Source organism: Bos indicus x Bos taurus, chromosome 24 (assembly GCF_003369695.1).
Source record: "Bos indicus x Bos taurus breed Angus x Brahman F1 hybrid chromosome 24, Bos_hybrid_MaternalHap_v2.0, whole genome shotgun sequence".
Classification (NCBI taxonomy): domain Eukaryota; kingdom Metazoa; phylum Chordata; class Mammalia; order Artiodactyla; family Bovidae; genus Bos; species Bos indicus x Bos taurus.
In genome coordinates, this window is record NC_040099.1 from 42,422,548 (window position 1) to 42,447,613 (window position 25,066).

The window sequence follows — 25,066 nt, forward strand, 5'->3', positions numbered from 1 at the left end:
ATACTCTGAGTTTTATCTGTAATATCTGTAATTGACTCTGAGACAATTTTATGTCTCTGGAATTTTACTTTTTTTTAAACAAAATGAAGAAGTCCGGCTAGATAAAAATCTAAGCTCACATGCAACCTGTTGGTTTTGCATTTAAACGCCTGTGATATTGGAGAACTGTGGTCAAGATTCTGCATTGCCCTTGGACTTTCAGAGAGGTTATCCTTCAAAAGCAATTCCTTTTAGCGATCTCAAGCAGGTAGATCACAGAATGTTAGAAAATTTAGTGAACAAAGAATGTTCTGAGGTCGGTGGAAGAAAGTGTGCTGACATGTACTTGCTTATTTTCTTTTTCTTTTCTTCTCTTATTGGATACATGCATACATACAGCTGACTCACATTGTTGCACAGCAGAAAGCAACACAACATTGTAACACAACTATACTTCAAAATATAAATTAATTAATTAAATCGTATGATCCCCAAAAAATCACCTTTCAGTTTGGCTTTGATAATCCACATTATAGCCAGATTTCCACAACATTATTTTCTACTTGTATGTACTTGCTTATTTTCTTAAGCTAGATAATTCACCTGAGAAAATCTGTGATTATAAAATGCCTCTGGATGAAAGTATTCTCAATGAACGGTTAGAGTGTCTACTTTAAAAGACACTGTATGAATCCTTTCATTGTGCTTTCATTTTTCTCATAGCATTTTTCTGAGACAATCCAGAACAATGTTAAAAGCGTGCTCTTTGGAATCAAAAAGATTTAGATTTAAGCCTAAACTAGACATCTTGCTAACAAGGGGAAGTGGCAAAGCTCCTTACTCTTTTATTTTTAAAAAATTTTATTGAAGTATAGTTGATCTACTATGTGTTAATTATAACAATGTGATTCAGTTACACATGTACACAGGAACAGGTGTAATGGCCCTGGTTTGTGTATATGTAGGAGAACTAACCATTGCTCCTGTTAAAATATTCTAAATCAGTCTGTTTATAAATTCAGTTGGAACTTCCTGTATTTTTCACACCATCAGAATTTTATCAGTCAGCCACTGTCCTTAACACAGCCCTACCTCACATCTTATAAGGTCAAGTCTAAATTGTGACTGACCCAGAAGTTGGATATAGGTATGTCCCCTCTTTCATTGGAACTCCCATCTAGAAACACAGTATTCTCCTTATTAAACAGCACTGAGCATACAAAAATAAATTTGGGGATAAAGAAAGCTTATTTACTCAATAAAAGGTTCACCCTATCATTCTAATCAAGAGAAGTCCCTTCAAAACTGGACATACTTCATGTGCAGCCTTTTAGAAGCACATACTGTGTAGGGACAGAGGGTTTGTTAGGTCGAGTGCTCCCTAGGGCACAGCTCTGACTTTTCTTAAAATGTGGGCATTCAGACAAAAGTGAGAGTTCACTGGAAAGAAGACTGAGCTAATGGTGGAATGCTTCAAGTTTTTAATTATTTTAGATGACTGCATCTAGGTCTGAGAACTCCTGAGTCAGTTCAGGGTTGATGGGCATATGTTTCTCCTCAAGAGAAATGCAGGGAGCCACTCTGTACCATCAGCATCCTTGGCACATTGGTTCTAGGACCCCCACGGACACCAATACCTATGGGTACTCAAGTCCCTTGTATAAAATGCTATAGTATTTGCTTGTAACCTACGCACATCCTCCTGTACATTTTAAATGATCTCGAGATGGCTTGTAATACCTAATACTATTTGAATGCCATGGAAATAGTAACTTGCACACAGCAAATTCAAGTTTGCTTTGGGGAACTTTCTGGATTTTTTTTAAAAAATGCTTTTGGTTGAATCCATGGATGCAGAAACCACGGGTATGGAGGGCTGAGTGTATCAGTTGTCAGAGCCCATCAAACCACTCCTGCCTCTTGGGCGCCCCAGCCACCTCCTCTTAAAGCACATGATCAAGACTTTATCAGAAACACAGAGGGAGAGAGACAGATATAGTGTGGTTCTTTATGTTAAGAGGGATAAGACTGATATGGCTGCTCAAGATTTATGCTTCAAGTCTGTAGCTTACTTCTCTAGCTGGCAGCTAAAAACTTGAGGTTGACATTTCTCTCTCAGGTTGCCCCCAAAACCAGCCCCAAAGGGAGCCCACCCGGCCTCGTTCCTCTTCCATAGAGATCTCCACAGAGATGCACTAAGTTTTTACTCCTCTTTCTAGACGGGCTGCCTCCTCGGGTCTGCTACTTGGTTGTCAGCCTCAGCATTCCTCTTAAGAGGAAAGACAGTGGAGTAGAAAACCTACAAATCTTTCCAAGAGTTATTTTGTTAAGTGGATTTACTGCAAAATACATGCTTCTACTACCTAAATTACTGACTTGATTACTTAAGACGTGAAGTTATGGGAGTGGATAGTTTAATTCTCTCAATAAAGTAAGAAGAGCTTTGGTGAATTAGACCTGAATACTCTTCTCTTTTGGGCACTTGAGGATAACTCCACATACAGCAGGTGTCAGAGCTCACCCTTTGTTACCTGTGGTTATGAGTAGGTGTTATCTCCCTGCCTGGATGATGCGCATCTAAGCACGCTGCCCAACTTGGCTTTTTTTTTTTTTTTTTTTGCAGAAGGCAAATACATTGTGAAATCTGTCATGTAAAATACCATCCTTCTATATGATGCTCTTTTAAGTAGATGTATACTTGAAGAAATTGGTGTTTTAATTTTCTCTTAACCATAGATTGTTGTGCCTATTATCACTTCATTCAGGCATATCCACTAGCAGTTAAACCCCCACGGTAGGTGAGATGTTGGCCCTGCGGTGGATTGTACAAGGGACCCAGGGCCTGAGGGCCGGAGGTGGCGGGCAGGGGAGAAGATAAGACAGGCAGGCAGATGGGGCTGAAGGCCAATGTTGGGAGGCGGCAGCAAAGAGAAAGTGCTCCGGGAACTCAGAGGAAGGGCCGGTACACTCAGCAGGGACTCGGCAGAGATGGGTGGTTTGTGGAGCAGCTGGTTCTTGAGCTGAGCTCTTGATTACATGTTCAGGAGGGACGTGGGCTCACAGGCAAGCCCAGGACTAATTCTACCAAAGGGTGACCAATGCCGAGTGCCAGCTGAAGACCCTCGGCCGCCTCTCAGTCCACTCAGCAGCGCCATTCAGTCCAAACACCGAATGGCTGGGTTTGCAAAAGACATCCATAGCATACCTGGAGGCCATGTCCACTGTCTGATGATGTCAGTTTCATTTACAAGCTAATAAAGTGCTTAACACCCCCAGAGACCATTTGAAAAAGGAGCCAAGAGAGAAAACGTTGAAGTACCCACCTATTTATTATCAGATACACACGCCCATTGACCTTGGCATGGCTACGCAGGAAGCACAAGGCGGCAGCGGGGAGACAGTCGGAGAGAGAGAGAGGAGAGTGTTAGCCAGAGGGAAGGAGCTGACGGTGTCCTGCGGGCTCTGCACCACCAGGTGTGTCAGCAACACCCTTCATGCACCGCAAAGTGTCCAGACAGTGAGGATCGGCAGCACCGTGAAGTCAGACAGAGTGAGGTTTGAAACACTTGACAGTGACAGCCTCTTCCTCCCTCCCTCCCCCAAAGAATCACACGTCTGGTCAGATACCTGTAAGGTTTAAATGTCCAGAGTGCACTTATCAAATAAAATACCATGTAAAACATTAATTCTTGGTCCTTCTCCAGAATTAAAAAAATAAAATCCTTTGAGTATCCGTATTCAAGATACTGTTTTCTGAGGTTTTTCTCAAGTTAAAGTTTAAAAAAGTCATTCTATTTCTGTACGCATCACAGTACCTTCTAAAACAAATTATTACGACCCAGCAATCCCACTGCTGGGCATACACACCGAGGAAACCAGGAGGGAAAGAGACACGTGTACCCCAATGTTCATCGCAGCACTGTTTATAATAGCCAGGACATGGAAGCAACCTAGATGTCCATCAGCAGATGAATGGATAAGAAAGCTGTGGTACATATACACAATGGAGTATTACTCAGCCATTAAAAAGAATACATTTGAATCAGTTCTAATGAGGTGGATGAAACTGAAGCCTATTATACAGAGTGAAGTAAGCCAGAAAGAAAAACACCAATACAGTATACTAATGCATATATATGGAATTTAGAAAGATGGTAACAATAACCCTGTATGAGAGATAGCAAAAGAGACACAGATGTATAGAACAATCTTTTGGACTCTGTGGGAGAGGGCAAGGGTGGGATGATTCGGGAGAATGGCATTGAAACATGTATAATATCATATGTAAAACGGATCGCCAGTCCAGGTTCGATGCATGATACAGGATGCTCGGGGCTGGTGCACTGGGATGACCCAGAGGGATGGTACAGGGAGGGAGGTGGGAGGGGGGTTCAGGATGGGGAACACGTGTACACACGTGGCAGATTCATGTTGATGTATGGCAAAACCAATACAATATTGTAAAGTAATTAGCCTCCAATTAAAATAAATTTATATAAAAAATAAAATAAAACAAATCATTGACATGTGGCAGTCACAGATATTTAAATAAGGAATGGACATTCAGTATCTTACTATTAAGTGTTTATTACATAATAATTATGTTGTAATTATGTTATAGTGTCTATTTTATCAATATATAAGGGAAATGACATTCCTGATAATGTCTACCTAGAAATAATAATAATTACTCATAAGATTTGTCATAAAATTTTTCATAATGCTAACTATAAATTCTAGAAGGCTCAACATGATGAATTCTGCTTCAGACACAAATGACACTTGCCTACAGGGTAGACACAATCCACACAAACAACAGAACAGCAAAAGATAGCCGGCTGTTCATAGAAACAACAGGACCAGAATCAATATAAGGGATAAAATGCACTGATCATTCCCAATTTGGGATTTTTTTTTTTTTTTTGGTGTAGCATTTACTAAGGGGGAAGGAACAGAGAAGGCAAAGCATGACAGTCAATCCAATTCTGAAAAGACCTCTTTCTTCATCATTTTGACTTACTAGGGTCCTAGGGACTAAAAATCACGAGTAAGGAAAACACTACAATGGAAAAGAATTGTGAAAAAGATGGGATACACGCCCCATGCTCCAGGTAGAAATTTGGGGCCTTTTATATGAAACTCCTGCATGAAATCCCTAAATACCAAACTCGGATGAGTCCTTTGAACTCCTCTTTTCACAGAACCAAAAATGAAATCCCATGACCCGAAACCATGCATACTGCTGACATTACTCATTTTTGCCTCACCCTTTACGTTCTCTTGGAAAAGTAACAGTTCAGGGGGTGCTAGGGGCTGAGCATTGGCCAGAGGAGGGCCAGCCATGGCCTCAGACTGACCAGATCACAGGGCCTCCATCCTGTCCAGCCAGGTGAGGGGGTTATGGGCTGGCTGGACAGTAGAGGAAAACAGGAGGACACATCCTGCTATCCTTTTTCAGAAGCCACATAATTAAATCACGTTTACGTACTTAAGGAAACCCTGTTCAACACATTCAGTTTTCCATAATTCCACCAGTCAATCTTAAGGGAAATCAACCTTGAATATTCATTGGAAGGACTGCTGAAGCTCCAAGACTTTGGCCACCTGATGTGAAGAGCTACTCATTGGAAAAGACCCTGATGCTGGGAAAGATTGAGGGTAGGAGGAGAAGCGGGTGACAGAGGATGAGATGATTGGATGGCATCACCGACTCAATGGACATGAGTTGAGCAAACTCTGGGAGAAAATGAAGGAAGGAAGCCTGGCGTGCTGCAGTCCATGGGGTCACAAAGAGTCGGACATGACTGGGCGACTGAAGAACAACCACCCCCAGCACAGCAGAATGTTCACAGTCTGACATTTCATGAACTGTGCCTAATGAATTACTGCTTCATCTTCTTTCAGTGGACCCACTGTTTCCCTTGAGAAGGGGCTCGGGAATTTTCACCTGTGGTGTCTGTGTTCCTCTGAAGGCAGCACTTTGCTCCCTCATCTACGCAACAAGGGTTTTCCAGAAGCTGAATCACAGGCTATTATGTGAAACAGAGAGGAAAATCTGTATCAGGGCTCATTAGAAATGCCTGTAATGTTCCCGAGATGGACCAGGCCTATGGATGTGGGCTGACCGACTGTGGCTCCACACACATGGCCAGGGCGAGACAGATCCCATCAGCTACTTGGAAACACTTTGTATTCGTATTTATTGATGGAAGACAGCAACAGTGAACTGGTGGCAGAAAACACTGCCTTCGCTCTTTCCTTAAATGTTACTCTGGTTACTCGCAGATGGCAGAACCTTTCAGCTGAGGTCCTTCCTTCCTGAAACGGAAGGGAGAATTCTGTACTCCACTTTTACTCATAGAGACTTCCTTACTACCTGTCAGTGCAACAGAAAACTCACCCTCTGAATTTAGCCAGATTCTGTAAACGTTCTAAAAACACCCCACCACCCCAGATATGAAAGACACATTGCCACTGCAAAGGAACCTCAGTCTGCACAGCTCCTCTGGACCAACTCACACGCCTGTTAAGATCACCCATGAAATGTCACAAATCACTACCTGCATTCATGCTAAGTTGATCAGTCATGTCCGACTCTTTGTGACCCCATGGACTGTAGCCCACCAGGCTCCTCTGTCCATGGGATTCTCCAGGCAAGGATACTGGAGTGGGTTCCCATTTCCTACTCCAGGGAATCTTCCTGACCCAGGGATCGAACTTTTGTCTCTTATGTCTCCTGCACTGGCAGGCTTTACCACAAGCACCACCTAGGAAACCCAAAGCACTACCTACTGTTTCGTAAAGTGCAATCAAATACTCCACATTTTTTCTCATTTTTTCCCACTCAGAGGCTGACTGTCATGGCAAGTATAGGTGAGATTCTCAGTGAGAGGACGGGAGGGTCTGGCTGAGCTTGCGTGCGCTCACCTATAGACGGCGCTGTCCTCCTTGCTGGGGATGGACTTCAGGTCGGTGAGCTCCAGGAACCGGTCGTGGAAGTAGTGCAGGTGCAGGATGCAGACCAGGAGGAAGGAGGTAGGGATGAAGATGCGCGTGAACAGCTCGGCCACCGTGAACTGCTTCAGGCCAAGGTCCTCCAGCCTGTGAAACAGGGCGGGTTTCCCCGGTGGGCTCTCGCACCCAAATGTCCACCGGAATTCAACTATTTCTCCGTGATTTCATACTGAACATTTTCAAGACAGAAGTCTCCATTTCCCCATATTCCTGAAACAGCTAAGCTGTTCTCGCCCACTTCCCACCCCGGTCTTCCCCGGCACAACCGTCCACCTTGTGCAAAACGCCCAAGTCAGGACATCCCCTTCCCCAACACACTTTCCTGTCTCCACCATCCACATCCCTTCACCCTCATCTCCTGAATCTGTGCTCTTGTTTCCTCTCTGGTGCCTCCTATTCTCTGGTGCCTCCTATTCCTCTCTGGCCATCCTCGATCACAGGACCTCCCCTGCCACCACTGCTGGCTGGCCACCTGGCTGTGTCTATTCCTGCCCCCACACATCACTGCCTTCTCTGCCAGTCAAGGGTGCTTTAAAGACTTGACATTTCACTGAGAATGAGACGCAAACCATCATCACCTAGGATCCCTCCACCCTCCCTGCAGGGGAGCCTTCCTGCTGTTCAGCACACTCACCAAACCCTTTCCCGCCACAGGCCCTTGCATTTGCTGTTCTCTCTTCCTGGAATGTTCTTCCAGCTCTCAGCTCCCAACCCAGTTTTCTAAAGACAAGCTCCTTCTTATTCTTCAAGAGTTTAAATGACATCTTCCGGGACTTCCCTGGTGGTCCAGTGGTTAAGACTCGGCACTTTTACTGCTGAGGGCATGGGAAATCCGTGCCGGTCAGGGAACTAAGATTCCACATGCCAGATGGTGCAGCCAAAAAATTAATGACACCTCCTCAGGGAAGCCTGCCTGAACCACTCCATCTCTAGCTATTGTGTCCCCATTGTTCACTACCTCGGCTTGTTTTCATTTTCTTCACAGATGTGTCAGTTCGTAATTTATTTCACATAAAGTAGGTTTTTTGGTTTGTCTCCTGTCCTAGAGTGTAAACTCCACTGGACTCAGACTCCCTCTGGCTTCCAGTTGATATTCAGGTGCACAAGAGTGTCTGGCTCAGGCAAGGTGCTCAGCTCTATGATTCCTCCTCTGGACACTTGGCTCTATGCCTCCTCCTTTGGACACTTAGCTCTATGCCCAGTCCTGGTTTGATTTCCAAAGGAATTTAAGAAGTTTAGAGGAGCAGAGTAGAAAAGGCTAGAGTCCTGTCTATTTCATGCATGAGAAACAGACCATGGAAACTGCTAGTTTCCATGGCCAACCACTCCTTGAGAGTCCCTTGAACAGCAAGGGGATAAACCAGTCAATCCTAAAGGAAATCATCCCTGAATATCCATGGAAAGGACTGATGCTGAAGCTGAAGCTTCAAGTCTTTGGCCACCTGATGGGAAGCCCCAACTCAATGAAAAAGACCTTGAGGCTGGGAAAGATTGAGGGCAGGAGGAGAAGGGGATGAGAGAGGATGAGATGGTTGGATGGCATCACCGATTCAATGGGCATGAGTTTGAGCAAACTCCGGGAGATGGTGAAGGACAGGGAAGCCTGGTGTGCTGCAGTCCAGGGGGGTTGCAAAGAGTCAGACACAACTGAGCAACTGAACAACAACTCCTTAGAATCTCAGCACCGGCTCCATGAGGGAGGGAGGCGATGCTCTGTGTTACAAGCCTTTGGTTAGGAAGAGAGACCACATGACTGTAAGAAGCCAGGCAGGGGAGCTTCACATGAAACACTAGAAAAAGCCATTTCATTAATAAGGGGCTGAGAATTTACTTTCCAGTCAATTCTTACTGAGTACCTGCTGCTGCTGCTGAGTCGCTTCAGTCGTGTCCAACTCTGTGCGACCCCATAGACAGCAGCCCACCAGGCTCCCCTGTCCCTGGGATTCTCCAGGCAAGAACACTGGAGTGGGTTGCCATTTCCTTCTCCAATGCATAAGAGTGAAAAGTGAAAGTGAAGTCGCTCAGTCGTGTCCGACTCCTAGCGACCCCATGGACTGCAGCCTACCAGGCTCCTCCGTTCATGGGATTTTCCAGGCAAGAGTGCTGGAGTGGGGTGCCATTGCCTTCTCCACTGAGTACTGAGTACCTATTATGTGTCAAAAGCTCATGCCTAGGTCATGAGAAGCCCAAAAAACCAAGATCAATGAGTTCTGTTCTGGAGGAACTTACAGCCAGTGATGACGTCAGGTTTTACTAAAACCTCCTTCCTGGCAAGGTGTTTGGAACAACACACCCTCGCGACTTCACCCGTCGGGTCACTTTCCACCCTGCTCTCCAGCACAGTTACTTACTTTTCTTTTTTCAGTCCGGTCATGTTTTGCCACAAGCCTGGGAAGTTTTCAAACTGATATGTGTATATAAAGATGAGCACCAGCATCGTGTAGATAACCACTGACATCCAGAAGTACTTCAGGATCCGCCTCCACCATTCATAGTGCACCTGTGAGTCAGAAGGTGAACAGCAAACCAGGAAGAAGCATGTTAGCGGAAAACGCACAAAAATACCTGCTCCATTCAACAAAAACAGGTGATTCCATTCACACATGTCTGAAAGCAAAGTCAAGTTCATTTTCAGTTTTTGAGGCTGTGCTGCTCATAGAGTTGGGACAACGTAGATTGGAATCTGAGGGCTTCCCTTGTGGCTCAGATGGTAAAGAACCTGTCTGCCAATACAGGAGATGTGGATTTGATCCCTGGATCAGGAAGATCCCCTGGAGGAGGAAATGGCAACCCACTCCAGTATTCTTGCCTGGAGAATCCCACGGACAGAAGAGCATGGCGGCTACAGTCATTAGGGTCACAGTCAGACACAACCGAAGCAACTTGGCACGCACGCACGTTGTGTTAGTTTCAGATGTATAGCAAAGTGATTCGGCTATAGGTATTATATATATAATATATATGTAGATTCTTTTCTTTTATAGGTTATTACAAAATCTGGGTACAGTTCCCTATGTTATTCTGTAGGTCTCTGTTTATCTCTTTCATAGACAGTAGTATGTATATGTTCATCTCAAATTCCAATTTTATCCCTACTCCCACTTTCCCTTTAGGTTAACTATAAGTCTGTTCTCTATGTCTGTAGGTCTGTTTCTGTTTTGGAAATACGTGAAATTGTGCTGTATTTTAGATTCCACCTGTAAGTGATATCCTATGGTATGTGTCTTTCTCTGTCTGATTTACTTCACTTGTATGATAATCTCTAGGTCCATCCATGTTGCTGCAAATGGCACTATTTCATTCTTTTTATGGTTAAGTAATATTACATTGTATAAATATACCACATCTTCTTTATCCCTTCATCTGTACAAGACAAGGAAGCCACTCTAACCAACTTTCTGACTTTTTAAGAACCTAACAATTCATATTAGTGAACACGTGGAAGGGGCTCACTCCTCACTTTAGGATTCCTGGCCTGTAGCATTTGAATCTCATTGACCCCTTTATATGATGTGTTTGTGAGGTCACAGTAACTCAGAGCCTCACCGAAGGAAGCTCAGGCATACCCCTGGACAGACGCAAGGATGGCAACCCACCTGATACAGGGCCACACAGAAGAGGAAGAGCACCATGTAGATGATCTTGTACATCACGATTTTACCCTCAAAGCTGACGAAGAAGAACATCCCCCCGCAGACGTAGATCCAGTACTTGATGAACAGGGCCACCACCAGGTTCCCCAGCACCTTCATCACGTCCTGCTCATCTGCTTCTTCCTCTTCCTCTTCCTCTCTCCGCTCCTGCTGCTCCTCCTTCGGCTCCTCTTCTTCCTCCTTCTCCTGAGCCTCACTGTCCACCTGTAAGTCCTGTTCATCATCTTCAAGACAGAAGACCCTGCTGTTACGAGCAGCTGGTCCCTGGACCAGAACCACACACTCTTAGCCATGTGAGGTGGGTGCCACACACTTTGGACATTACCATATGATTTAAAATAATTTTAGACAGTTCTAATAAACAAGGCAGAATTTGTAGAACTAATCATAGTCCACTTTCCTAACCTCCCTGAAACATAAAAGAAACACATTTATACAAGCTTTTCATAATACCTATTTCACTTGCATTGTCCAATAGCTATAATTACTGTAGGATCAAGAGAAATAAACAGACAGCAATAACACAAACCGAACTAACTCTGACAATTTCAGATTCTGACTGCAGTGTGCCTCTAGCAGTCTTTTATTGAATCTGAGTTATTGGTAATAATGTTAACCAGAAAGTATGATTTTATAAAATGAAAAAATTGAGTCGAAGCCAAATATATTTTAAATTAGGTTTCAGGACTAATTATAATTTAACTAAATTTAAAATAGTTTTATGCATTGGAAGTAAAAGCTTATTTGGTCTTACTTTAAAATTTGCTAACATATAGGACTCATCTTTGTGGTCCTAAGGTGACCTGTCATTTGAATAACTTATTCAAAAGATCAGGAGATCCACAGAGTGAGGGGAATGCACATGGGGTGAGAGGTCAGAGTAACTGTTGTTCTTAAATGAACTGTTCTTTACATAAAGTAACTGGTAAATTTAATCACTGTATTAAAAGACATCCAAACTCAAATAGTCAAGATTCAAACCTTAAAGACTTTTGTTGCTGAAAAACAATCAACGTTTAGGTCTAAATGAGAAACTATAAGAAAAAGATGAGTTGGTTTTCTCCTCCTGACAGGGTTAATCTGAAGGTTACCAGCCCTGCCTCTGAGAACATTTATGGCTTCCATTTCAGACAATGCTACACGCCTCACTAATGGTCTCCAAGCTGTTCTATGAGCATTAAATTTTATTGTATTTATTGGCACATCCACGCAGGTAAGGGAGCAAGTGACTCTCATTTGACCCATGGAGTGGGGTCTAAAACTACAGAAGTGATCATCAAAACATCATCTTCCTTTTTTTTTTGACTTTTGTTTTTGAAAAGGCGAGAGGATTTGAATTTGGGAGATCTGAGTCGTTCTCTTGGTACTAACACTCAAGAAGCTGTGACCTTGGAGGACTCAGGGAATGCCCTGCAGCGGGGATCACTTTTGTGTGTATCAGATGACCCAGGGTCTCTGCAGCTCCAGTGGATGCCCATGTGGGCAGGAATTCAGCCCTGGGACGCGGTCATCTATCCGCTCACATCCACGCCTGGCCTCCCTCTGGTCTGGGGCAGAGCCTCCAGGGATGTCCTCTGGGGCCCTTCTTCCAGTCACATTGCACGCACTAATTACCTTTTTCTTCTCTTTCCTGACTTCCGATTTTGACCTCAGACAGAAGAGCTTCCTTTTCTTGGAGAGCTTTCTGCTCTGTGAGGTGCTGTCTCAGCAGCAGCCAAAATGTGATGGTGAACAGAATCTGGAGGGAGACAATAGAGATCAGAGCATCATGCCTCTGAAGTGTAAGCATGTTCAACCACGACTATGCTTCCCCACCCTTCAGAGGGAGCACGCTGCATAAGCCCATCCACTCAAGACAGTCAGGCACCCACTACATTGCATCTGAAAGTCGCCAGCTTTTAAATCTCCCTTCCTGAGGACGCTGGCGTGCGGTCCAGTGCCAGGGGCGCTTTCATGCCTGGGACACTCCAGGAAGAGGCACAGGACCACCTGGGCTGGAAACCGACATGGGCCAGGGGTCTCCTTCCTGCCTGGGACCGCAGCACAAGTAGAAGAGGAAGATGTATTTCTTCTATGAGCCCCATTACTTCTACAGTGTTCCTCCTTATTTTGAAGAAATCCACAGAAATGGGGGGAAGAGAACATTTCATCCCAGCAAACAGAGTCCCTGAATCCTCCCATTCTTTTCTGGAAGCTGAAGGGGTAGTTTTTCTAAGTGCCCACACAATTAATTAACATTTTCTTGAGGGCAAGGGAAAAAAAATTAATGATTTCAAGGAGCACTGAATACTTGGAACCTACTTTTGCATGTTCCTGCTTGGATATGACTGTTTTGATTACCGTTGTTTTGTCTGAATGCCCTGCCCCTTTTTCCCCTGCCCCCTTACCTTTGAGGCGAGCTCCCCCGGCTCCTTCTTTTCTAAGAAACCTGGGACCTTTTTAATCTCGGGGAGCTCGAAGCTCCATATGTACTGCAGTATGAGCAGCAGGTTTCCATAGACAACCATGAAGGGGGAGCTGATCATAGCATACTTCCTCCGGTTGCGGATCATCCACAGAGTGCAGGACCAGATGAGCAGCACAAAGGTCAGCCAGCTGTGGTAGGTGATGCTCCAGGCCTCCAGGGGGAGAGGGCAAGAAAGCGGGGCGGTCAGTACATGATACAGTCCCCACTCTGCTGAGTTAGATGTGGTCTACAAGGAAAAGTTCAGTGACATTCACACTAGGGGGAGGATCATGGTAAAACTGTGGGGGAAACATCCCAGCTGCATAGGGGACGAAGCAGGCAGAAAGGCTGCCCTGTGAGCCAACACTGCCCTCAACCTCCTGGAGGGAAGAGGGTCAAGCGAGGGTGGGGACGGCTTCACTCTGTGCCCTTTGCCCTCCAGCCCGGATGTCTTCCTTCTCACTGGATTTGCTGGATGAAACGCAACCCTAAATGCTTCCTCCTTCATTCTTCCAAATCAGCTTGGGGTCGGCTATTTTTCCCGGGTGCTGGGTGAGTGTGGCCAAGCTGGGCTCAGAAACGGAAGCTGTGGGACCCCAGGGTCAGCAGATGAGCTGGCTTCAGGGGTCCCCTTAGCCCACCCATCGGGAAGACAGACGTGATAGGAATCAGGGAATCATCAGGAGGAGGTGTCAGGTGTCTGCACCCCAGTAGTAAAGCCAGGCTAACGGAGAGCCCAGCCTCAACTTCTGTCCTGTAGGGGGCAGGACATCCTCCAGTCACACCAAACCCCGGCAGACCTAGAACACATCTCAAAGAGCAGCTTCCAGAACATTCTAGAAAGTCAGGCTCATGAATATCATTAACCTCAAGAAATCTATCCTCTTTTACCATAATCTTCAATACCAAATTTCTGTGAAAAGGCCTCTGTGACAATCTAGAAGGGTGGGATGGGGTGGCAGGTGGGAGGGAAGTTCAAGAGGGAGGGAACATATGCATACCTACGGCTGATTCATGCTGATGTATGGCAGAAACCAACACAATGTTGTAAGGAAATTATCCTCCAATTAAAAATACATAAAAGTATTTTTAAAAAATATTTTCTAGTTGAGGCTGAGTTCAATCATATTCCTGACTATCACGAATTTCAAGGGTTATTGCAAAGTCTGAAAGGTTTTATGTCTGTTTTGCTTCTGGAAAGCAGATAAGTATTGAGATAAATAAGATAAATGAATGAAGTCAGCACAGAACAAATACTTCCTCTCAGCAACTTGCAAATGTGTCCTAAATCAAAGCTAGTTTTTTTAAGTACAGAGTTATTTAAAACTGTTGTTTAAAATATATGGAAATTAAAAAATGGAAATTAAAATTAAAACTGCTTTTATTAAAATTCAGTGAGAAACTGACAGCTATTATTAAGTCATGAATTATTTTCATGAAAAATAGTATTCCTTGGAAATGGTGCTATCAAAGTGGTAGTCGCTCAGTTGCATTTGACTTTTTGTGATCCCAAGAACTGTAGCCCTCCAGACTCCTCTGTCCATGGAATTTTCCAGGCAAGAATACTAGGGTGGGTAGTCATTCCCTTCTGCAGGGGATCTTCCCAACCTAGGGATCAAACCCAGGTCCCCTGCATTGCAGGCAGATTCTTTACCACTGAGCCACCAGGGAAGCCTGGCGTTATCAAAGGTTGGTAATAGTTAATGCCTTTATCCCAGAAAGAAATTCAGATCTGACCTTGCCACTTTTGTGTGGATGACCCAGGAGAGTAATCTGCACAGATATTGTAATTCCAGGAGAATTTTTTTCCCCTGTACACTATTCCTGTTTGGATGAAAAAGGGAGGAAAACAAATTGGGAACGTTTTGTTAAACTTCTCTCATTTTTAAGGCCTCAGTCACATACGACCCTCAGTTGTTGAGGGGTAGAATCTGCTTCATGTTCTTTCTTGTGTGCAGTTCTAGGATCATCTGAAGGTATGGAATATTCGCACTGTGTGTTTTTGAATAAAGACGCCTATCATTCTAACAGACCTGGCTGCTTAGGACTGCCCTAGAAAGAAAAGATCTGCTGTGATTAGAAGTCTGCTGCCGAGGGGAGCTTCCAGGGAAGATGGTCACAACCGGAAAACACTCTTGGGGACTCAGTGCTTGGTGCTCAGGCTGGTAAGCATTTGTTCCAGTTCAAATGGAATAGTCTCACTCAAATCCAAGATGTGACTATAACCCTCATCATCTGAGAGAAATAAAAGTGGCCTTTGTTAACTGTGAACACCTTCAAAGCCACTTAGAAAAACTACCAACATGTCCTTTTAAATCCGAAAAACAGGGGACAGCCTGACTTGATAGGTTAATTTGAGAGACAGGTATTAATATTTAAAATCAGGCTAAGTGGCATAGAGGATGACATGGTTTTGAAATCTATAGTATAAAGATCCCATGAAAAATTAACAGAAGCAGCCATTATCTGCCAAGACATCAGGAAGATGAAGAAGTCGCGCTGGTGGGAGGAAGCAGTGGGGCTTGGAGCCAGCGGGGCTTGAGCACCGTCCATCCCGCCAGCGCTAACGTTATCCCAAGGTCAAAGCAAGGTGTGGGGCGGAATCTGAGCAGAAGTCAGGACTCTGGCACATACGCACCATCATGGCGATAAGGGCACAGATGTAGCTCTGCTTCATGATGAACTGGAACACAGACACCATGGCGTGCACTTTGACACTCCTCTTCTCCTCCCTGCTCCGCTCCTCCTCAAACTCTTCTTTCTCATCATCGTCTTCCTCCTTCTTTTCTAGAGGGACAGATTATTTTATATAACAATTTATGCACATAGGTGAATCTCATATAAGAGCCCCACGCACAAATGTGTCCTCTCTAGGAACAGGCAGCTCTCTTTCAACAGGATGGTTGTGTGCTACGTTGTTCAGTCGTGTCTGACTCTTTGTGACCCATGGGCCGTAGCCCACCAGGTTCTTTTGTCCATGGGATTCTCTCTGCAAGAATACTGGAATGGGGTGCCATTTCCTCCTCCAGGAGATCTTCCTGACCCTGGGATCAAACCCACATCTCTTTCATCTCCTGCATTGGCAGGTGGATTCTTTACCACTAGTGCTTCAACAGGATAAACTGAGGGAAAAGGGAGAAAGGTCTAGTCAAAGTTTTGGGCCTCTTGGTTTTCTTATTAGACAAAAAAAAACTCTTCCAGAAAACATTCATACACTAACCAGCAAAACTATGGACCGCAATAGTGGAATCAAATTATAAAAAGACTAAAACACAAATATGCATATAGGTTTAACACCGCAAACAAGATGACTTGTTTAAAATAATATTTTACCTTCTATTTTTCAAAGTTTATTCCCATTGTGCTCAGTCACTTCAGTCACGTCTGACTCTTTGTGACCATATGGGCTACAGCCCACCAGGCTTCTCTATCCATGGGATTCTCCAGGCAAGAATACTGGAGTGGGCTGCCATTCCCTTCTCCAGGGGATCTTCCCAACCTAGGGATCGAACCTGTGTCTCTTAGGTCTCCAGCACTGGCAGGTGGGTTGTTTTTTTTACCACGAGTGCCGCTTGGGAAGCCCTTACCTCCATTAGGTCACTTATTTTGTACCAAGGACAAATGCACAGAGCAGGATATAGGGGCAAAATCTAGGCAGAATCTAAGGAAATGGGCTTCATCAGACTGACTGTGGAAGGAAAAAACCTCTCCTAGAGATGAAAAGGAAAGAGAACCACATCCGATGAAGGATAAACCAAAGACAAGAGATGCTGAGTTCTGTAGGCCGCCGTCCCACAGGCTCCTTACCGGGGGAGGCAGCGGCAGGCTCCCAGCGGTACTGCGGCGTGGAGTACAGGTCAGCCTTGGCGGGGCCGTTCTCCAGCGGGAGGCTGGGGTGGATAGTGTGGTAGTCCACGGGGTTGCCGTTCACGGTCACCAGCAGGCCCTGCCAGGGGCGTGGGGCAAGGCAAGTGGGACAGCAGCTCTGGTTTCCCACACAGACCTCCCTCCTCTGCTCTGCTAGATGGGCACACTGGACGCTGCAGAGCCGAGGGGAAGCTGAACGCTCTGGGCAGTGATGCCTGCCAGCAAGACAGCCCTGCTCGCCCTCCAAACCCAGCCCCACAGAGTCACACAGGACAAGGCAAACCTGAGCCCGCCCACTTCTGCTGCGCCCATGCCATGCCCCCTGCTCTCCGTGTGAAGTGTGAAGCCTGGAAAGGCTGCAGAGGGCTCAGGGCCTGCTCTGGTCTCCCTTCAGCCTCAGCTCCCGGCCTGCCTCCAGTTACAGGATCTCCAGACAGACTGGGTTCTGGCCTGGGGCTGCTGCCTGCCCTCCCCCCTCCCCCACCCCAGCCCTGATCCCACTTGCCCTACACCCCGCTTGGCCCTCGGGACGAGCAAAGTCTCAGGTTAGCTACAACCCCACGGTCTCTCCCTGACACTGCAGCCTGCAACTCCCGTGTTGTAGCATCTCATACACTAAATACATTCTCCTACTTTTTCCCTCTGGTCTCTTTGGCTTTACATATAATTTATATGTAAATTTATGCAGATACATATAAACATAGACACACAGACATACACGTGTGTCCACAGACGTGTGAGACTTCTTATTCAAATCATAGAGCAGGCATATCTGCAGAGCAGAATGCCTTTTGAGAAAAAGCCCTCCAACGTGGCTTTTTAAAAGTTTAAATACATTTTATATGTTTATACTTGAGCTCACGTTATATGAGTCAATGTTTTAACAGCAATAAATCAGATATAAGTTCTGCAAAATAGTATTCAAAAACGTATGAAAATTTTATAGAGCATTAAACTACACTCAGAGGAGCTAATTCCATTTATGTGCCCTTTCCATCACTGACGTGTGCAGAAATGAGAATTCAAGGGTATACTAACGTCGGACGGCTTGTAGTCATCCTGAGTCATGGATAAAAGCTGCAAAGGAATACAGGACAGCATGTTAACATGTGAGCAGAAAGCGATGTGATGTTTACACACAGCTACAAAGTTTCAGCACACATGCACTCGATCCTTCAGCCGGGAGCATGCAAGTGTGTTAACATCACAGTGCAAAACATAAAGGGACAATGATGCAGCTGGAGGCTGCTATTTATTGTAAACATTTCCAGTTTCTGATGCTGTCTTTCATCACAATAAACAAGCAGTCACTAACCACATGACTGAAAAAGCTGATGTTGTTTTTCAAGTGTTTTGTTCTCACAGAATTGCTGCTTGGTCCTAGATAGCATATTCAAAAGCAGAGACATTACTTTGCCAACAAAGGTCCATCTAGTCAAGGCTATGGTTTTTCCTGTGGTCATGTATGGATGTGAGAGTTGGACTGTGAAGAAGGCTGAGCATTGAAGAACTGATGCGTGGTGTTGGAGAAGACTCTTGAGAGTCCCTTGGACTGCAAGGAGATGCAACCAGTCCATTCTGAAGGAGATCAGCCCTGGGATTTCTTTGGAAGGACTGATGCTAAAGCTGAAACTCCAGTACTTTGGCCACCTCATGAGAAGAGTTGACTCATTGGAAAAGACTCTGACACTGGGAGGGATTGGGGGCAGTAGGAGAAGGGGACGACAGTGGATGAGATGGCTGGATGGCATCACTGACTCGATGGACGTGAGTCTCAGTGAACTCCGGGAGTTGGTGATGGACAGGGAGGCCTGGCGTGCTGAGATTCACGGGGTCGCAAAGAGTCGAACACGACTGAGCGACTGAACTGAACTGAACTGAACTTTAGACTTCTAGGACCCTTTGAGATGTCTGTAGGATTCTGAAAGTGTTGACTTTTCAAGAAACTGAAGTTTCATAATAAAGAAAATTTGACTTGTAGTACGGATTGGGATTAAGATTTGCATACTGTCCACAACAGAAGAATTATGACATGGCTGTGACTTTCAGCTGTATTAGAGCTGGGGGGTCCAGTTTCCTCAGTAACAGGCATCTGCTGAACTAGTGGTTCTTTCACTTTTTGGGTCAGAACTTGCTCACTTTCTTAAAAATCACTAAAGATCCTGAAGACTTTTACTTATGAAAGTCCTACCCATCAATATCTATTGTGCTAGAAATTAAAATTGCGGCATTAAAAATATTCATTTGTTCATTCATTAAAAATTGGCTTGTTCACATGAATAATTTTATCTAAATAGTTATCTTTAAAAAAAATAGTGAAAAGAATGGTGTTGTCTTATTAAAATACACTTTTGGGAGAATGGCATTGAAACATGTAAAATATCATGTATGAAACGAGTTGCCAGTCCAGGTTCGATGCACAATACTGGATGCTTGGGGCTAGTGCACTGGGATGACCCAGAGGGATGGTATGGGGAGGGAGGAGGGAGGAGGGTTCAGGATGGGGAACACATGTATACCTGTGGTGGATTCATTTTGATATTTGGCAAAACTAATACAATTATGTAAAGTTTAAAAATTAAATAAAATTTAAAAAAAAGAAGTATATTAAAAAAATACAGTTTTGCGTATCTTTAATGTTGGACTCAAAAGACCACTCCATTTATTTTCCAGTAATTGTCTGCCAAAAGCTCATGCCTGAACCCCCCAAACTGTCCATCAGCTGTTCTTCCACGTGGACCTGTGGTACATGGGTGGCAGCTGGGTCCACTCGCCAGCCAAGCACTTCTCCTCGAGGGATCAGGACTTCAGGGGGTCTTCCACTGATGTCACTCAGAATATTGAAAAAGCGTGTGCCCCAAAGTTGAGATTTAAGAAAAGCAAAGACTATTTCTGGTTTACCAAGAATATTCTTAGGTGGAACTGCCCTTTCTGTTCTGTTTCCTGTGTACACGTGGCCGTCAGGTTCGTGCTGCTGCCATGGGTGGAGCTCTGGTACCATCAGAGCTAGTGTCAGCACAGCCGAAAGGCAGATCTCTTAAATGTCGTTACAAAAATTGTTTTGAGCCCATGGATCCCAGGAAAGGTCTTGGGAATCCCCAGCCATGGTCCACGGCCCTCACCTTGGAATCTGCCATGCTGTCTCCATGGATATCATGGCTTAGTGACCAGAGCAGGACGGTCTGGTATGCGTGTGATGGGACAAAAGGGCTCTAGGACACTAGAGGTCTCCAGGCACCATGGCTGTTCCTCTAGGCTGCAGTGCCCCGAGAAGTTCATTCACTGTTTCCCCCATCTCTCAGCCCACAACAGGCAGGTGCACAAATGGGACCACGTGTCTTAGAGAAACTCTGCCACTGAGTCAATCAGAGAATCTCCTGCTTGATTCCTAATATGACCCCACCAGAGAAGTGTGAGCATCTGTGGTCCCCACATTGCAAATAGGTCACTGTAACAAGTCAGTGGCTGGGGCATGTTGAAAATAGTGAACAAATGGTGAAAAGCTTAAGAATCACCCAGCCGTGCTCTTGGCCCCGGCGCCCACACTGTGACCCTGACACAGGGAGGTGGGATCCCTCTTCATGTCCACACAGACTAGCTGGTGTCCCATGAGTGGCTGTGTGAGTGGTCGTGGTCACCATGGCAGCCGACCCAACATAGAATCACTCTCCACAGCGCATCCCAGCACCTAGGCTGTCACTGCCCAGGGCCAAGGGATTGCTTTGTTTTATTTTGCTTTAAAGACAAACTTATCTTTAAAAATTAAGACCACTCTCTCTTTCTGGGATTGGGAGGCTTCAGGGGGAAGCACTGAACTGTAAAAGGTTGGGTCTGACAGAGCCTGGGATTTCCTTTCCAAGCACTGGGCTCCCCTGTCTGACCTTAACCTTCACCATCAAACAGCCCCTGTAAACTGAGCAACCTGGGTTTGCACGTGGACTCACATGGCCTGTATTCAGCAATATGATAAAAAGCAGAAAATAAATGAGAGACAACCCCTGTCCTGGCGGCTTACTTTCCTCTCGTCCGTGGGGTAGTGGGTCGCATACCACAGGCTCCGCCTCCTCTCGGCCGTGATGGGCGCAGGGCTGCAGGCCAGGGCTCTGTCCTCCTCCTTGGTCCTCTCTTCCTGCACCTGAGATGCAGAATAACCCACAGGAAAGCCCTGCTTCCGGAGCAGGTCCCTCAGCAGCCTGGGAGCCCAGACAGAGCTGCTTGTCTCTGCCCCCACGTGCTGATCTCGTAAAGTAACGTACACCCTACACAGGCTTTCATCCAGACACTTCACAAATGGCCAAAAGCCCACTCCATAAATGCAGAGACAGCAGACTCGCTTGTGAATTACAGGAACAGGTGCCCATGCTCCGTTAGGAGCCTCCATGTATGTTCTGACCTGCCGGAGGAGGGCCGTGCAAGGTCCACAGAGGCCACAACTGCCCATGGAACCTGCCAGGGGACTCTTATGAAAGAGACATTCACTAAAGGCAGAACCATCTAGAGCTTACACGCAACATTAAGCAAAAACACAGCTACTGCCTAACACTGACACTCGCCTAATTGAACCTTGGCCTAAATCAGACAGTTGGTCCAGGAGAGATGGATAGAGACAGGAAGGATCAGTATGCACTTGGTAGTTGAGGATGGTTTCCAACAAAGATGCCCCATGAAAGGGCGCTTATACTCATTGATCTGCAGGCAGAGGGACAGCACTCAGTGTTGCTGCCAATTCCTGGGGTCTGGCATCCACACAGAGCACCAGACCCCAGGGAGCCCGAGTCATACATTCAGCTCCAGACACTTGCTCCTCTCTTTCTCAAACTTACATCATAGACTTTTACTGCAGAACTCATGTTTTTCATGAAACCTACCAGGCCACCTGGAACCATGATATTAATACAGCCAGGCACCTGCCCTCCATCACCGCCTTGGTGAGGAAGTCCTGAGTGCCAGCCCCATTTAAAACACTGACCCCCCACGGGTCGATCTGGTATGAATGAGACCCTGCTCTGCACACACCCGCAGACGCTATAGAGTAGGACCTGCTGTGGACCGTATGGCCTGGAATGTGACCTGTCCTTCCCACTCTCTGCCTTCCCTGGCTCCTGGACAGCCTGGGGCCAAGGAGGTCGAGAGCCTCCGGGGCCCGAGAGGCTGGAACAGCCCAGCAGCTCCTGCCTGAGGCACCAAGGGAAAGCCAGGGGCACCTGGGACTCTTACGAGCCCGAAGGCATTAAGGTCATTTCCATCATTGACTACGACGTTGTTCAGAGTAGTTCTCACATTTTAACTTCTTTCACAGTTTTATGTGTGTGTCTACATGTACCCATGCCTGTGTGTTTGTGCAGGAAGGAAACACAGCAACACTGTAAGGGGTCTACTGGCGCCCTCATATCTTAGAAGAGGCTCAGAGGAAAAGGTAACCAAGGGGACTGGGATTCTCTGTGAGCCTGGAATCATCCTGTCACCACTGCCGTCTCGGGGTCCAGGGAAAGTGAGACCTGAGACCCCTGCAAACAGGACGCCTGTATGTGGGCCAGGGTAAGGGTCCCCACACAGAGGGAGGCAGGCAGACCCCCAGCGAACAAGGACGCCTGTGCCGTTGGCTGCTCACGTATTTGGGGGCTGCCTTTCTTCTTGTAAAACGTTCAGCCCCTCACTTCCTCCGGGCCAATGCTCTACCTGTGGTCCCAGGTGGGGTTCTGAGACTCTGGCTCGCTCTCAGTACACACTGGTGGCCTGGCTGCTGACCGCATGGATGGAGCTGGAGGGGACCAGGTGCCAGCCTGGGATCTCACCTTTGCCCCCCATTCCAGCATCCCCTACCCTGCTTGGTACATGGCCGTGAGGTGATGTGTAGCAGGCCCTGTCTATGCCACCTGTCTCCCTCACAGCTGAACTTCTCACAGTCATTTTGGGAGAACGAAAGGGACTGAAGTTGCTGTCACTGAAAAGGAAAAGAGAGGGACCACAAGCCATCCTCCCTGATGGCGCCCCAACGTACCACATTCTACAAATAACCCCACAGGGAACCAGCCCAGTCCTCAGCCCTGCCCTGTGACCCTGGGGGTCACAGCACCACCGAGAGTGGGGACATCCCTATCATATCATCAGAGATCAGAGGTCAAAGCTTTAGGAAACTCCAGTCGCCATGACAACAGTCTGGGCGGTCAGAGACCCTTGCACTGTCAGCAAACATGGGCTTGAATCTGATTTCTACTGTTCATCAAGTGCGTGATTTACCTCTCTACCCTTGGTCTCATCTCTAAGATGGGTACAGCACCTGTATGTAAACAGCCCAGTACCTGGCCTAGCAACTAGTGAGTGCTCAATGAAAACGAGGCTTCTCTGCACTCACCACCAGCCCTCTGAGCAGCCTGGGGGATGCTAACACAGGGAAGCTGGTCTTTGATCTGATAGAATCTGTACTTGCTTAGGGCTCTGTGTGGAAATAAAACACTCTGATAAGAATACTATAGTTATTTCAGGATATACTATAGCCAGCAGTATAGGAACGAACCCTTTCCCCGGAGTCTCCTGCTACTTTGCAGACAAGACCATGAAAACTTCTGGTCCTTACAACGGGCTCCTGCAGCCAGATTCGGATCAGGGTGGCCAGCGTGTAGTACATCACCAGCAGGACAATGGGGTTGGCATGGTGGTACCAGGACAGGTCGGGGTTGGCAATGATCTTCCATGTGCTGGAACAGTCTGTCTGAATGACTGATTTGATACCAAACAACCTGTTTAAAAACAAAGAGAAATATTAAAAAGATGCAACAAAGATCTGGGTCCGATCCACAGAATACAACCAGCTTGTCTGACACATTCACGAGCTGTGCTGTGCTTAGTCGCTCAGTTGTGTCTGACTCTTTGCAACCCCATGGACTGCAACCCACCAGACTCCTCTGTCCATGGGATTTCCCAGGCAAGAATACTGGAGTGGGTTGCCATTCCCTTCTCCAGGGGATCATCCCAACCCAGCGATTAAACCTGGGTCTCCAGCATTGCAGGCAGATTCTTTACTGTCTGGGTCACCAGGGATACCCCATATATAATATATGCATCTTTAGATCATACATTTGTATGTTTGTGTGTATAAAATTCATACCAACATTACCCAGATGGCCTTTCCTCTGGTTCAAAAATCTAGTTAATACTAAACCTTTGCACACTTATTAGAAATTTATGTCTCAATTGTCAATAAGTGTTTTCTTAATGTAGATTTCTACTATATAATCAGATATGATTATATAATGGGAAAGTGTATAAATGTGATTCATTAAGAATTTCATTTTACATGAATTTTTTTCTCAGAAATGACTCTACTAAGTGAATGAAACATTTACATGTCAAGTGAGTCTCCCTGGAATGGAATCTTTCAATCATTTGTAGCTTTTACATGTGAACTTCCTTTGACTTTGATGTCCCATTTTTTGCTGCTCTAAGGTTTTCCAAGACTATGAATTCTCCACTTGTAAAACCTCTGAGAGATATTGCAGTTATTATCATGAGGCCAGGGCGATATTAGTGACCATCCCCACCCCAACTCCTATCAGATTCCTGCTTCTCTTCCTCCTCCTTCTTGGCCGGGAGCACAACTGTCTCTCCACTCTCCATGGAGCCCTTGCTTTGTGATTTTCTCCCTTCCAAAGCACTCCCAACATTTGACAGCACGTGGTGGTTATGACTTGGCTGGGTGTTTGTTTCTCCTCACACATGTTGGCAGATTTATAAAACCTCCACCTGTTTTCAAGTTCACTCCAGATCATATCTGCTGCTCTCTGGTAATACAGAAACCCAGCCATTTGCAGGAAATACATAATACTGAAAATAACACCCCACTTTAAAACATTAAATTGTGGTAAAATACAGATAACATACCCTGGGTTGGGAAGGTGCCCTGGAGAAGGGAACAGCTACCCACTCTAGTACTCTGGCCTGGAGAATTCCGTGGATTGTATAGTCCATGGGTTGCAAAGAGTCGGACACGACTGAGTGACTTTCTCCTTTCAATCTCCTATATGGATCTCACACGTAACACAGAATCTATCATCTTACATTTTTAAATGTACAGTACAGGGGTATTAACTGCATTCACACTGTCATA

General features: G+C 45.8%; 1 protein-coding gene across 3 annotated transcripts in view; it reads right to left on the minus strand.

Moving 5' to 3' along the window:
* Window positions 1-25,066, minus strand: part of PIEZO2 (piezo type mechanosensitive ion channel component 2) — a 251,309-nt gene that overhangs the window by 59,836 nt on the left and 166,407 nt on the right. Inside the window, exons 8-18 of one of the 3 annotated variants that reach the window (XM_027525522.1) lie at window positions 23,537-23,699; window positions 20,975-21,094; window positions 17,998-18,036; window positions 16,900-17,038; window positions 15,731-15,879; window positions 13,034-13,264; window positions 12,261-12,384; window positions 10,590-10,870; window positions 9,345-9,493; window positions 6,907-7,080; window positions 3,303-3,344 (exon numbers count right to left, since the gene is read on the minus strand). In XM_027525522.1, the coding sequence (XP_027381323.1) occupies window positions 3,303-3,344; window positions 6,907-7,080; window positions 9,345-9,493; window positions 10,590-10,870; window positions 12,261-12,384; window positions 13,034-13,264; window positions 15,731-15,879; window positions 16,900-17,038; window positions 17,998-18,036; window positions 20,975-21,094; window positions 23,537-23,699 (1,611 nt within the window). Of the gene's footprint in view, window positions 1-3,302; window positions 3,345-6,906; window positions 7,081-9,344; window positions 9,494-10,589; window positions 10,871-12,260; window positions 12,385-13,033; window positions 13,265-15,730; window positions 15,880-16,899; window positions 17,039-17,997; window positions 18,037-20,974; window positions 21,095-23,476; window positions 23,700-25,066 lie in introns of all 3 variants that reach the window. The other 2 variants (XM_027525524.1, XM_027525523.1) reach the window with 2 other exon arrangements.